Source organism: Gobius niger, assembly GCF_951799975.1.
Source record: "Gobius niger genome assembly, chromosome: 10".
NCBI lineage: Eukaryota > Metazoa > Chordata > Actinopteri > Gobiiformes > Gobiidae > Gobius > Gobius niger.
In genome coordinates this window covers 35,387,513-35,402,762 of record NC_136861.1, presented here as the reverse complement: position 1 = coordinate 35,402,762, position 15,250 = coordinate 35,387,513, and the positions used below count along the sequence as shown (strand labels likewise).

The 15,250-nt window shown below is 41.2% G+C and overlaps 1 protein-coding gene across 1 annotated transcript in view; it reads left to right on the top strand.

The window, feature by feature from the left end:
• Positions 1 to 313: 313 nt before the first annotated feature.
• The window catches only part of igf2bp1 (insulin-like growth factor 2 mRNA binding protein 1), a 38,803-nt gene continuing 23,866 nt past the window's right edge, over positions 314 to 15,250 (top strand). The window contains exons 1-2 of the mRNA XM_079565010.1: positions 314 to 893; positions 1,966 to 2,026. Of these exons, the coding sequence (XP_079421136.1) occupies positions 719 to 893; positions 1,966 to 2,026 (236 nt within the window). The 5' untranslated portion in view covers positions 314 to 718. The remainder of the gene's footprint in view (positions 894 to 1,965; positions 2,027 to 15,250) is intronic.

Sequence of the window (15,250 nt, the reverse complement as noted above, 5' to 3'; positions counted from 1 at the left end):
AGTGATACTGACCAGTGACCACTCCGATATAGAAAGAGGCCAGCACATAATACAACAACTAAAGGTCTTGGGCGCGCACGCTCACGCACGTACACGTGGTAAATACCCCAGGATGAGTAGGGAATGCCCCCTCCCTTCCTCCTCCACCTACTCCAAACAGACCACGTGGTTTCCTCTTTGCAAACAAAAAACGTGAATTGGAGTCGGTGAGGGGCGGCGTCACCCCTCTGTTGCCTCACCCCTCTGCTGGCAGCGGGCTGATCTCTCTGAGAGAGGCGGAGAGAGAGGAAAACATTTCTCCCGACCTGATCCCGCCATAGTTTTTCCCACTCTCCTCCATAGAGCCATCATTAAATCCAACCAACCACCCTCCACAGTGCGATAGAGTACAGATAGGCAGCCGCGGCTTTATTCGTCTGGGACCGGCTGCAAGACGAGGGATTTCGGTCTGCTGCTCTACTTATTCAGCTGGATTTGCAGCCATTGCCATCTTTTTTTAAAACCCGTTTTGAGATAGCCTACTTGTTTCAACTTTAGTTCTCTGCAGCAATTCACCAGATTACTTTGTTTTGATTTTTTCCACACATTTCTCTCGGCTTGCATTGTGACTCGCTACCTTGTTGCGCCACAGCTCATTAAATTGGCGTAGAAACTTTTTTTTGTTTTTTTACGGACATTATTTCGTTTGGATTTTGGAAATTGGAAAAAGCATTGCACCATGCACAAGCTCTACATTGGGAATCTAGGCGACACCGTTACTGCCGAGGACTTAGGAAAAGCCTTTGACGAACACAAGATCCCCTACTCCGGACAGTTTCTCATGAAAACCGGCTATGCTTTTGTGGACTGTCCCGATGACCAGTGGGCGATGAAGGCAATTGACACGTTTTCTGGTAAGTCGCTGTTGACTTTGGGGGCATTACGCGTCAAATGTACGGTAAAAGCGTTAAGTTTCATTCATTCATTCATGGACCGAGCGGTGGGTTCGGTGTGCTGACTGCTCCGGCACACACGGCCAAGTGTGTGCACCGATCAAACCCTGCAAACGCAACAATATATTCCTAAACGATTTGTATTTTGAATGCAGTGTGCAGAAGAAGCTCACACACCATTGTGCCGGTGCAACTTTTACAGGGGGTGGGACCCGTATAGCTAGGCACAAACGTAAGGCTGTACTGTTCAGGCTGTGAGCTATTGCAGAGAATCACATCTGTTCATAAAGGCTTGCCATTTGTACCCAAAATGCCCATTTACTCGTCAAAGATGAAGCTCACCTTCTCTTTCACACATGGCATTTTCGGTGCTTTTTTAAATGTGCAGTGATGTGATGTAGAATGAAGCCTCGCTGCTGTCTCCCCTCCCCCTTTGAGCAGCGCTCACTACGACAAAGATACCAAATCTACACTTGTGCTTTCACCAACGAATAACCCAACTTACTCGCTGGCTACTGTCCACAAAGTCACATCTTTCACGCTACTTTTTAAACAGTTGGATTCTGGATGTGGAAGAGCACTGTGCACATGTTTTATTTCACATACGAGCAGCCAAGGTCGGCATGCCTGTCAGCTTATGTGCTTCCCATTTCATCCAAAATAACGGGGCATGTGACAATGGGCAAAACTATCTTCAACAAGGATCAACTTCAACATTTGTTTGGCCCACAAGTCTTGGAATAAAATAAGTTGCTCCTCTTCTCCACAGTGGTGTGAAAGTCTCGTCCTATGCGTCCAGATTGTCGTCATTTGTCTGATTTGCGTATTGTTAAGAAACTGTGAACTCCTTTTATTAGTCCACGTATAACACACTCCTGGTTTAGTTTGTAAGAGTGAGCCAGACGGCAGTTTTAGTCCATAATAAACTGCTATGAGCCCTCCCCATTAAAGGCCTGTGTGTAGCTGTGGCTAAACTGTTAGCATGGTCCCAGTAGCCTATGTGTGTAATTCTGATTTATTTATTCTTTGTTAGGTAAAGTGGAACTTCATGGGAAGCGTATTGAGGTTGAGCACTCTGTCCCCAAGAAGCAAAGGTAAGCAAATATTTACATTATTTAACGCAACAGAAATGTGTTCACACCATATCTGTGAAAACTCTTCATGGGTTAGATTTGACTTTGCGAAAGCGTCCCTCGGACCTGTCTATTTTCACTACGCATTGTTTGGGAATATTCTGCGCATTAGAATCCGTCAGTCACCCTTTCTTTTATTTTTATTGCTGGAGGCACGATTAATTTCGTCTGTGACTGGGATCTCAACTTTGTCAGCCATTTGTGTGAGAACAGTTTACACACACTCACTTGTGTGCAATGTTGAATTTAATGTGACAATTCTCCCCTAGTATAAAGTTTAAGGAACAAACTCAAAATAATTTGTAAATATCCCAACACAACCAGGCTATAAATAAGTGAAACATTTTATTGTGTTGACATTGTGGCCGTTAACACACGTGGCATTTTATGGAGGATCTATATGTTGCTCTGTTGTTTTGATGGTGATGCTATTTCATTTAATTTTGGAAACCTGTGCGTGTGTGTGTGTGTGTGTCCTGCTAGCACGAAAGTCTGTTACAAAATCTATATAGCCTATGATAGCCTAGTATGTGTGGCTACTTGAGGCCTGTTTTAATTTTTGGGGAGCCTAAAGGACACAGACTGTTGTCTCGCGTGACCACAGAAAAGAAAGAAACGTTGAGTGTTTTTATTCTGTAGGACTTCCAGGGAAATGTTTTTGGTCCAGGTCCTGTTGCGTAGGTCCACGTCGAGCTAAACCTTTAAACATGCAAGATTGACTTCACTAATATGCATTCATTCGTCTCTGTAACCTTTGGCACAGATAAGAGTAGCAAGAAGCTCATATCCCCACGTTACGCCATTCACAATGTTCCTCTGCTGTCATCACGGGCCACATTTCAGACCATTTTGCGCGTGAATTTGGGGCTTTTGTCTAAAACGGCGCCCCCAGTTCTGCTTCATGTTTGATAGTTTATTTTCCAGCCTACACGGCGTATTTAGACTGAGCTGCTGAAGCAGGTCATTGACGTAGGCCTACTCAAAGAAGCAACATGGCAGCACACTGCGAGGCTGCAGCCCCAACCCCCCTCCTCACAATCCGTATAGAATGGCCCACAGCCTGTGAGGGGTCTCCGCGGAAAGCGATCACCAAAAAGGTGCTTTGTAGGAAGGGGGGGCACCGTGGGCGCGGTGGGCCTTGCCGTACGGCGGTACACGTGGTCCGTCCACTCAAAGGAGTCCCCCCCACGTCAGGGGAAAAAAAGGCAAAATGGCGAAGCCGGTTTATTGAATATGGTGCGGAGTGTGTTCACTGCATCCACGCTCGTGCCTACAGTCCAGGTCCTTCTTCTGTGGAAACTGGAAGGAAACTAAATACAACCGTAATTGACCCTCAAAGAAGCCAATGGCATCCCCAGCGTAAAATGGGGAGTCATGTTGCTACCAAGCCAGGGCAAAAGAGCGCGCTTTAAACATGGCTCCATTTGGAAACGTAGTCTTGGTACGCGCTAAAGCAAAAGCATCCAAAAACGGGCTGGTTTTTATCTGGATAGATCTACAAACGAGTCCAAAGCGTAGCTGGAATGAATGGTTCGTGTTTGTGTATATTCTGGTGGTACTGGTGGTGTTGATGATTTGTGTATGGAAATTGTTTTTTAATTGGTTGGGCTGAGTTTTGTAATAATGGCTCGTAGTGGAGGTGTGCGCACGCGTAGGAGGGGCGGATGTTCAGAACAAATGTGCTGTTCATGGGGGAGGGGTGTTGTCACCTCCTATAAGTTCTCTGCTTAAATTCCTTCATTTTACACATCTGCCCCGTTTGCTTTATTGCTAAGCCCGCTATAGCACTGGGAGAGTGGTCTTGCACAACTCCTGACCTGTGACCCCAATTTTGCCCTGAGCTAATTATTTTTGCTTTATCTTCCCAACCTTTTTAGCTATCGTTCTCATGCTAAAGTTGCTATTTGTGAATGTATGTCACTCTGAGAACAAGCTGAGAGAGCATGGTGGGAGGTCAACAAGAGTAGTAAAGCAGGGGAGGGGTGGGGATCATTGGGAGACCAGCCATTTCCCCTTGCAACAATTAACATGTTTGCTACAAACATAAAGAAACGTTTAAACATATAAGATGTGCCTTTGCCAGCTGACATGATGCAGTGCATATTAAAATCTATCAGCCTGTCTGAGTGCCCGGGATGTGTGCATGAGATATTCTGTGGTTTGTGTGTTCCCTGATGAGAAGAATTAACAGCGTACTGCAAATGAACGCCAGTTTAACTGTGGCCCTGCTGTGAGAGCCAGTAGCCTGCACCCGAAGTGCCTCAAGTTGGTAAATACATGGTGTCCATGTATGTGTGCTTACAATGTGGCCTTTCTACATTCTTGACCACTGAATACATAAAGTTAGGGATTTATAATGGTAGAAGTCAATCACTATTAGTAATGCAGTATGTTTTCTGTGACGGTGAATGTAAAACAAGCTTGCACTGTTTATTTTAATAAGAATAATGCTGAAAAGATGAAGTGTTTTATGTAGTATATTTTGTGTTTCAATTAGCTATAATTTGTACGTTATACCACTTGTTGAGCAGAAAGTAAGAAATGTTTGCGTTGGCTAAAATTGAAAAGGGTCCTGTAATTAAAAGCTATGTTAACTCTATAAATAAGTTGGTTTGTATTTCTTCGAACCGTTACCCAGATCTGTAATAACTTTGACAGTGGACATGAATGTGACCACTTTCACAGAAAGTGTGTGTTGCTCAAAGTCATTCCCTTCAGCCCAGTGCTTCACTGTGAGATTATACGATGGCTGAACTGATGTCTGAAACACACCACACGTCCATAAACGGTTTGGACAGTAGTCATAGCTGGTTCACAGAGAGGTTCAGAAGTCTCCATTATTCTACACACTTGATTGATAATGATGATAATCAAAAGTACACATTGTTTTGCTTGTTTAAATTAAGTATATTCTAGGAGACAGCCGGGTAAATGTCCGGTATTCATTTCTGAATTAGTTGTATTACTTTTATTTAAAATGATCAAATACATTAAATGTTGGCGATGTGTTTGTTGCAAGAAAAGCTGGAGATAATTGTTTTCCTTTTACTTACAGATCTTAAAATGGCTGATGTGATTTTAAATGACTTTGTAAAAAGTGATGTAGCCTGGTATAGCATTTGAACACCATTAGCAGCTTTTGGTGACTAATGTAATGATACACTCACTGAGTGTAATGTATTTTTGTCTGCATTACAGAACGTATAGTACTTAAAAAAATAATGACCAATGAAACATTTTGTTCCTATCCTGATTGCTGTTGTGTTTTGGTTTTATTTTACGCGATCAGCTAGCTTCTCTTTTCTGTAAATGAGAACATAATGTTCTACGTGTGCTACTACGTGAGGGTGAAAAGGGTTAGAGAGTCACATCCATGTTCTCCCTGGCCTCTTAACGTGTGTTATGTAAAGCGTGTTGCTGCTCTAGTCTCAATGTGTCATGCGAGCGTGCAGTGTGCAGAATCTGAGGCAGCAGAAAGGCATAGCACGCCATGGCTCCTCTCTGTGCTCATGGCTGTCGAGGAGTTGGCAGAGGCGGAGGTGGTGGGCGGAGGGAGTAAGGGGGTGCGACCAATCGTTCAGCGAGAACACCTGCGAGTGGCGAGGGAGGCGGAGCGCTACAGTCTGACATCAGCCTTCCCCTCCTCTGTCTCGCTTCATACTTTTTTCCTGGGCTGTTTTCTTCACTCTCTCAGTACAGTATGTCCATTTCACCCTTGTTTTTCTCTCCGCGCGGCCATCACTTTTTCATTCCGCTCTTAGCCTGGTGCCGATTTTTACCTCTGGAACAGATGCCAGATAGTTTTGTTATCATAAATGGAGATTGGTCATTGAGTTGTTTGGAAGTTTTTTTGTAGTATTTTACATATGTTTGAAATTGTTCATTTACAAATTCCAGAGGTTTCTCTCTGTACAACTTGATGTTTTTGCCCCTGTGATAGCATGTAGCACAGACCCAAGCAGCGGTTGGGGATGAAATTGTGCGAGATGGCCCCCTATATGCAATGAATTACATTTTACTTGTAATAAGGCTGCACAATTATTCACAATCAAATCCATTTTATGGACTCAGTAAGCAAATTACAAAGGCTGCAATTATTTAGGTCATAAAATAGACAAAATACACAATAATCCATCACCACTGGGATAATTATGGAGAAAACCTGCTAACCCTGTAGACCTCGATACTACAACATATGGGAATTCTCTAAGGTGATAGTGATTCTGAAGAACTTGTTTGAAATGTTCGCAATGGTCAAAATATTGATTTTTAAAAGCAAACATTGCAAACCATATTGCAATGTAACACTTATTTTTTTGTAACAAGTAGCATGTGCAGCATTCACTCTTGTCTGACATCTGAATAAATAAAAAATACTACACATGTTAAATATGTGGGTGAAAAAGTAATTTCTATAATGAATGGGAATTTTAAAACTATCTAAATGACTGACTGAATTTATCTAAAAGACTCCAGTCTCATAAACCTTATTTCTGCTGAAGCTTATTGTGTCTTGTTGTGCAACAATATTGCAGAAATGTATTCTATTGTAGAAATGTTCCCCTCTACATGAGATGGCCTGCTTGTTCCATCCAGCACTTGCTGCTTGGAGCTTTTTAGAGTTTTGAAGGCAACCTTAATCTAGGCCAGAGGTATGCAACGTCAGGCCAAGTTCGGACCCCCAGCCTAGATCCAGATTATTATTACACACAACCGACTTTGAAAATACATAAAATCTTTTCAATTCCAATTCCGGACTGGCCTGTTTGGTTTATGTGGGAACAGTATTAGTATTTGTCCATAGCACAACTTCACCTTTTGACTGGGACAAAAATTGTCCCTCGACCAAGCAAATTTAACCCTGATCTCGGTGAAATGTGTTAATATTTTTTTTGTTGTGTATATGGTGAGCATCTCAAACATGATCATGGTAGAAGAAATCCTTTCATATACAACTGACAACTGCTTGATTGCTCCTGGTAGTATAAATACGACTGAATGCCTCTGAGGGCTTCAGGTGTTGTGCACACGTAATGGTGTGTTAGGGAAACAAAGAAGCGTCTGCTTGTGATATGAGAAAGCTTATTCGGATCCCACAGTTTGCACAAGACATAGTCAACCTCATACAATAGGTGATGAGCGAGAAAGAAGCCATGGGCAGAGATGCATGCAGGCTTTATGTAGGTGAAGGGTAACCAGGTCCTGTCCCTTTAAGAAGCCCACCCCCAGCCTCTTCTCTTTCCACCCCTTCTTCACCGCCCCAGCCCTCTGATTGTTTCTTCTTTCTGCCTTTGAACCGTCATTTTGCGTTCTTTTGGATTCTGTCGTACTGTAGTTCGCAATAACTTTTATACATGCTACACATTCCTATTAAATAGATTCTATTACCCTTTTCATCTTAATCTTCCTCTGACAACAATGCATTTGGTATTTGACAACACCCAATGAAGAACTATTGAAGCTTTTTATGTGCTTTCTTGTTTCCCATGTAAACTCTGAGGTTCATTTTCCAGCACACATTTGGTTATGATGTTGTTTTAAGACAGAGTGCTAAAAAAGGGATCTAGCCACTGCCCATCTTTTTGATTCTTACGCACTGTTTCGAACCATCTCTGCCTCTGCCCCAGCTCAGGCCGTCCCTTCACTGCCCCCCCTTCCACGTAAAAATAAATTGTACGCATGCATCCGGCGACATGCCCCACTCTGGCTCAGTCACGCAGTGACCGGCCGCAAGGAAAAGTCTTAAGAAATGGGTTAGAGCAGAAGGAAAGGATGAAGAAAAGAGCGTCAGAGGGAGGGGGAATTGTTTGGGGCCCAGGGGTTGGCGTTGCATGGAGGATAGGGGGGCCCCTTGCGCATATGTGCGCCTCGATGTATGCCCTGTGTGGGACTGAGACGGGCAGCCATTTTCACACAGTCACTGTTGTAAAAAGCTGCTTCCCAAAGTCTCAAAAGCATTTCTCCATATTGTCCTCAACAGACTGTAACACACACGATTCTTTAATTACATTACAAGATTTGTATCCCATCATTGCTTATGTTTGCCATTATAAAATGTGTGTGTGTTTTTATTCCATTTTGCCTAACTTTTACATTGCCCCAGTGCATGGTCAGGAGAAAGTGTGTGTTATGCACAGTGTGTGCAAAACATTAAGTTTAAAAAAATCTATTTAATCTATTTAAACTTTTCAATACCACATTTTTTTTGGTGATATTTTTCTGAACGTGATTCAGGTCATAAAGTAGTAGTAGTAGTTGGCAGTTGAATAATTGTCTTTCCTGCTACAGACAGGACATACTTTTTCTCTTTTTTGTACTCTCTATCAAAAAGTCTTCTGTCCTTGGTCTAGTGATGGGAAAAGCTTGAATTTATTAAATTTTCCATAAAGCTTGAGTTTTTGTCTTTGTGTCTTTGCACTCTCTGCTCTCAAGTGGCATACGTCCTTTTCTGCTTTGCCTTAGCCTGAAAAAGAACTTGCTGAATTTTAAGTGTAATACCAGAAAACCTGGATTTCTTTTATGAATACACACATTAATATCCATTTTATTCTGTACTTGATGCGTGTTGGTGGTTAGGACATACCTCTCACAGCGTATGTGAACTGAATGTCCACCCCCGGCCTCTACAACATTCCATAGGTGTGTGATTTTTTTTTTCCCCCCCGAATTCCCTGCAAATTACGAAATGTTCAGTCCATGTCCAGCAGAAAACTCCTTGCAGGTTTGAAAGGTTAAGCCGCAGACTCTTACATTGGCGATTGGACTATATTTGTTTTCCTTGGAAAGGACAGCGGTCGTATATGAACTCCCGTCACGATGGCGTTTGTGTAAATATGCTGGATTTAGCTCGGACCCACTTTTCCATTAGTTTAAGACGACGACTAAATATACAGAGAGCAGGTCACATATGGACCGAGCTATTTACAACCCACTGATACAATTACTATACAATCTTCAAACGGCCCCCCATGACAGATAGCCTATCTTAGAAGTTATCAGGCCACACAAATGATTATGGGACTGATTTTAGTTTTTCACTTTTCCCCCCTAGAATTTCTGTTTTTAGATTTTCCAAGTACTGCCAAATCAAAATCAGGGGTAACAGGGTTGTAAAAGGGTGTGCATTGGACCTAAATTAGACCAAATCAGAAAAATACCTAACTTAAATCGATTGCAGAATGCTAATGCAGTGCAGAAGACCCTGTGCACCGCCTGAAGAAGCCCAAGCACCAGAAGTTTGAGAACCATTGGTGTCGGTGCCAAGTTCTGATCTTGAGACGGCACTAAGGAAAGTTACTTGACTATTTTAGCACCTTTTGCTCCAGAAATAATCTTTTACAAAATGTTCAATAATGATCTCCTGCTTTATTGATCTAGATAAGCACTATGTACTATATGCACCAAAGAGTTATTGTTAAAGAAATACCGTGAAAGGCCTGTACTGGTGTTTTTATTACTCAAATTGTGAGGGTGGGAAATGCTGTGGAAAATCAAGGCTTTAAGACCCCTCTAACAATTAATGTGTAAAGAGAGTAGTTTTTCTCCACTGCTTTTAGACTTAAAATGAATAGTACTGTTTAATGGTGTGGGCTTGTCCCGTTTGGGTGACCAACAGACACCACTTTAAGTTTGTAATGAGATCAAAACCGTAATCAGTCAGGAGATGTAAACAAAAAAAACCTACAATTGTATGTTTGTGCCGCATCGCGCAGCCGCATACCCCCCAGCAGCTTTTTTAAAATGCATATGCTCCACGTCACTAAGAAACAGCTGAAAAGGTGGCGGACATTTCCCCCCCCCCCCCTCCTCCAACTCTACAACTTCTCTTTGTGGACAACAGAAGACTTGTTTTTCTTTCTGTAAAAGTGTCTCTTTCGAATGGTTTAAGAGAGAGCCGTTGATTGAATGGAAGTACGTCAACATCCCCGTTTTGCTTGTGTAAATAAATCCGGCGTGGGTTCTGAAGTTCCCAGACTGCTCGTGGACGTCCAAGGAGGTGGAGGTGTAGGTAGAGCGAGGGTTCAGGACATTGCCCTTTGGACCTGAATTCTTTACATTTTTTCAACAGTAATGAGGACGGGGCAGGGGGGGATTAGGGAGCCTATGCATACGGAGCTGCCATTGGCCACCGGGTGTTTCCCGTGGGGCCCTCGATTGGCTGCCCAAGTCTTGTATAAGTTGTGCCTCACGTATGGGAGCTTCCTGTCGAGGCCTCTTCCTGGTTCACTAGTGTGTGCTTTAGTCGTGTTTGACCCAGATTTCAGGCCTTTGAGTAGGCTCGCTTTTAGATCCGTCTGAGGACACCCCCGCTCGCCCCTCCGTTTCTCACCCTACGTCAGACTCTTCTTTTAAAAACACACGTCAAAAATGATATGGAACAATTCCTAAACAGTCAAAGTTTATTCATGTAGCTCTTTTCAACAACACCAGGAACCACACAGAAAGATAAAACAATTTAAAAACACAGAATGATTACATCCTAGACGTTGTAGGTGTTAAAAGCCAGTTTGAAGCGATGACTTAAAGAAATGGCATAAGGAAATAGAGGGGTAAAAAGTTTACCTTTTACTCCATTCGAGGTTTGGAAATTGCACGTAACATAATAACACATAGCAGAGCGGATCATATTCAAATGAATCAATGTTTAGCCATTTTTATTTTTGATTAATCTAAGCTTTTTGTGCAATTAAGCTCCAATTAACAAAACATTTTTTCTCTTGTAGCTTTTCTATTTTTGCCGTTGTCACGGTGTATCGTGTCTGACTCGTTTGGGACTGACACAAGTCTTTTCTTAGGTCATGAAAATAAATGTTAATGAGGGAGTCGTGGATACTAAATATATTCAATTAGAGATGAAGATGCTTTGGGGTTCATGATGGGACCCAGGTCTTCCAGTCGGGGACCGAGGCTAATCTCTCCTTTTAGATCAGTGAATTTATATACCAATAACTATTATTCATTCCTATTTGTAATCAGATTAAAATAAAATCTTGCCTTTTACAAAGTAAACTCAACATTTCATATTCTTTACTACTTAAAAGAAATGTGTCTGTTTTGTTCCATGACTTCATTTGCTCAAACATTTTGATATGCCGATGCTTTTTTTGGTTCTTGTTTGGGCATTGGTAAGCAACACAGAATGTTAATGTAGAATGGAGCAAAAATATATTTTTTCATAACAATATTCAATAACAATATTGTATACAATAAAAACAATATGTCTCTTAAAAAGAGATACAAGTAAATGAAACAGGCCCTACATTGACCAAACAGAAAATGTTATTTCATACGTTCATTTTTGTTTATTTGAGCTAATTGTGTAAAGATAAATAAACGAGCATAATTTGCGCCGTATACAATTATTAAGAAAGGCAAATAGAAAAGCTCAAAAGGAGTAAACTGAAGAAAAAAACTTGTTAACACTTACCCCTTTCTTACTTTCATTCATTCCTTGACAACAATTGTTTTTGTTGCAGACATTTGTTGAAGCTCTACAAAGGAAATACATATCTTGACAATGTTTTGTCTGCTTACACTGTAGAACATAAGTTGCGTGTACAAAAGGAAAACGGACTCCATAGATCCATCTGTGCTTTTTAAGGCAGTCCTTGTAGTTTGTTTCTTAAAGTTCATTGGACCTCGCAGATTATATTTATTTCTTGCTAACATTTTTTGGATATTGTTTGGAAGCGATCAATATCTTACTTTATACGTTTTTTTATAAGGATTTAAATTTGACCATATCATGAATTGTTATGATTTTATAAATAGAGTGTTACAGTTCCCTCGGCATATTATCCTGACGGCCTTTATCTGCAGAAACAAATTGAATTAAGATTGGTTTTATAGGTATTACCTCATATCTCTATACAGTAACTGATGTGAGGTAGGATTAATGTGCAGTGAACGGTATAAAGAGCTTTTTCATTGAGTATTTAGATTTTCCCATAATTGCAATACATTGTGTGATTTTTATTTTGAATGAGGTGTGGTGATTTCCAGTTTAGTTTGCAGTCAAGAATGCCACCAAGGAAATTCTATTAATCGACACATTGTTTAGTGGAATTTCCAGTTCAGTATCAATGCTCTTGTTTCCACAAAACATGATTTTATTTTTTTCCCCCCGCAAGTTTAATGACAATTAATTACAATAAAACCATTCCTTTAATTTTCCCATTTCTGTTGAGATCTCGAAAAAGCAGCTGTTCCAGGTTCTTTCCAGAAAACAAAATTGTAGTGTCATCTGCTTAGAGGGCAAATTTAAATTAGTTTGAGACACTTGGAACTAAAATGGTAAACTAGAACAATATGAAAAGAAAATGTAGAGCCTGTAATTATTACAGCCCTGGCTTCAATACGTTCTGTTTGAAACGCGTGGTTTCATCAGACATGATGGTGAAATCAGTGGTTCCCAAAATTTAACCCTTTGGGCGCTTTTTCTCAACACATTTGTGACATAATAAAGTAAAAAATAAACAGTTCTACAACCAGTCCTGGGAATTACTTTGACCCTAAAAGTGGATTTTGTTTGTGTGGGTAGAGCTCTTGATAAACCTGGAGTTCAGGAGGAAACATTTGTACGAGAACCTGTTGTAAAATCACTGGTGGCATTATTGTGACTTTCCATGACCCCTATTTCATTAGACGACCCCAACTCTGTTCCAACCTGGCAACATACTGTATTTGAGGGAATGATTAAGTCATATATTGTCATTTTAGAGGTAATGCGACATTTTATTATCGAGTAGTAATCAATATGGAATACATTCAAATTAGGGCTGAAACAACTGATCGATTAATCGACGACTAATCGATTGTTGAAATAGTCAACAACGATTAATCGTTTTCTGGTTCACACAGACTCAAATAGAGCAAAAATTACATGAAGATGTAGTATTTTTGATGAAAACCTACTTTGTTTTTATAGCAAGTGTATGTAGTACACTTTGTACATTGTAAATTTCATGAATATCTGTTTGTGTCTCAACCAATCAGAAGCAGAATTAGCACCAAGAGCCTCCAACAAACATTTACTTTACGTTTACTCCATCAACACGTCCTCAAGCGGATCCACTTTAGCTTTATGTGATAAAAAAAATGGAAAAAATTAAATTTTCCTACACCATTCATAGCCAAGTGACTAATCGATTAATCGTAAAAATAGTCGATAGATTAATGGATTACAAAATAATGGTTAGTTGCAGCCCTAATTCAAATACATGATTACATACAAACACTGACTTTACAAAGAGCTTATTGCCCCTCAACTCAAAGTCTCCACTCACATATACAGCGTTCAACTGTTGGGCATTACGTTAACTAAAGTGAACATATGTGAAATAATTCTCCCCTTTTAAAATGATCAATTATATATTTTTGCATTGCCGTGAACAACTGTGATTTCTAAAATAATCGTGATAACTGCTTTTTTTTATCTAGCGGCCTTTATTATGCTTATGGACCTCGGCAGGACAGTTTGGGAGTAGACTTGACATGTTTTGACCTGGTTTAGGCTCAGCTTACTGTCCATAATGTGTTGCACACACTGGGCCTGTTGGTATTCAAATTTAATCCAAAACTAAAATGGAGTTTTTAGTAAAAATATGGACTTTCCCCCAAACCCTGAATCATCCCTGAATTGTCAGTGACCCCTGCCCTCCTTCTTTAAAAAAAAAAAAAAAAAAAATGATGTCACTGTCGCTGCACTCTTTCCCAAAGAGTTAAAATGGAAGCTGCCCGGTCACATGTTTGAAAGTGGCATGTGCTTTGGTCATGCGCGCGTCCACGTCCACGTCCACACATTAGAATAGCGGCGCGTTCTCGCTCCAGAGGGTGGAAGACGGCATGCAAGCAGCAGCAGCAGCAGCAGCAGCGAGCAGCGAGCAGGGAGGAGGGAGGGGGATTGAAGCTAAAGACGGATAGAAACCAGAGCCCCTCCCCCTTCCATCCTTCCCTTTCTCGGCCACGGTGGGTGTGCGCAAGCCGGGGGTGTGCCATATCACAAGCACTGCACGGCTCACGTGGTCCGCGCCTCCCCGAGCACTCACGACAGCGGCGATATTGGCGGAGGAGGAGAGCACGCCTCAAGACGCGGCAGCTACTACTGTCTACTGTGTTTCAAGAATGGGGGGGGGGGGGGGGGGGAAGAAAAGATGCGAGATGAATGTGCGAGCGGTGATTTCCCTATATAGGCGCTTTACAGTGGCGCGCCTGTATTGGTGTCGCAGGGGCTGGCAGGAAAACACATGATACACTCGCTCTCTTGTCTGCTGCACAGAAGGGGCTTGTTGCATATAATGGGACAGTTCTGCTCACTTCAAATACCTACATTCAGCCACCGGCTCCTTATCTCGCCGCGTTTAGGAGAAATCTCTAATTCTGGGTTTACCGGTGTGTGATGCGCAGTGGATTGATAGATGGAAGCGGAAGATGAATAAATAGAGACGGGGCTTTTGGTTTGGTTTTGTCTGCAGGAGATGCTGTAATTAATCGCGGTCTTTGGGGATTTTGGGCAGTTGTTGTGTCGATCTGATGGCCGTTAATTGTGCTGTTCAGTTTTTTACCGGAAAGTGTTCTCAAAAGGAGAGGGAAATGTTACTGTACTGGCTTTGTGCACGCTGTCACTGGCATGTACCTGTTTGAGAGAAAAGACGGTGTCACCATTACTGTTTTAACCTGTTGTGTGTATGTAAAAGAAACCCCGTCAAAGCTTTTGTGTGTAATTTTAGAACGAACTAGAATCATATCATTGCTACTGGTTAAAACAACTGGACCTAAATTGGACAAATTCATCATTAAAGGCATTACAGGTCTTTAAATGAATTGTGCCCAAATGGAGGCCATAATGTTATTAAAAAGCATTCAATTGGATCCGAACTGGCAATTTCTTGTACAGCTATTTTCACTGCACAAGTTCATCGAAAAAACAAAAATGATGGTCTAAAATGTGCACGTTTCCAGTTGTCAGATTTGCTTTTTAAAATCTAAATTCCCGTCTTTCCTCTGATGGAGTTTGATGGAATGTTTTGCACATTTTAATCTGTTTTGTGTTTGTGGCACAAACACAAAATTAAATTAAAATTGCATTAAAAAGCATTAAATTTGTAAAGTCATTATTAAAGATATTGTAAAAAATAATTAAAATAATTGTGCGCAATTATTAAATGGTTGTTTTTAAGAATATGG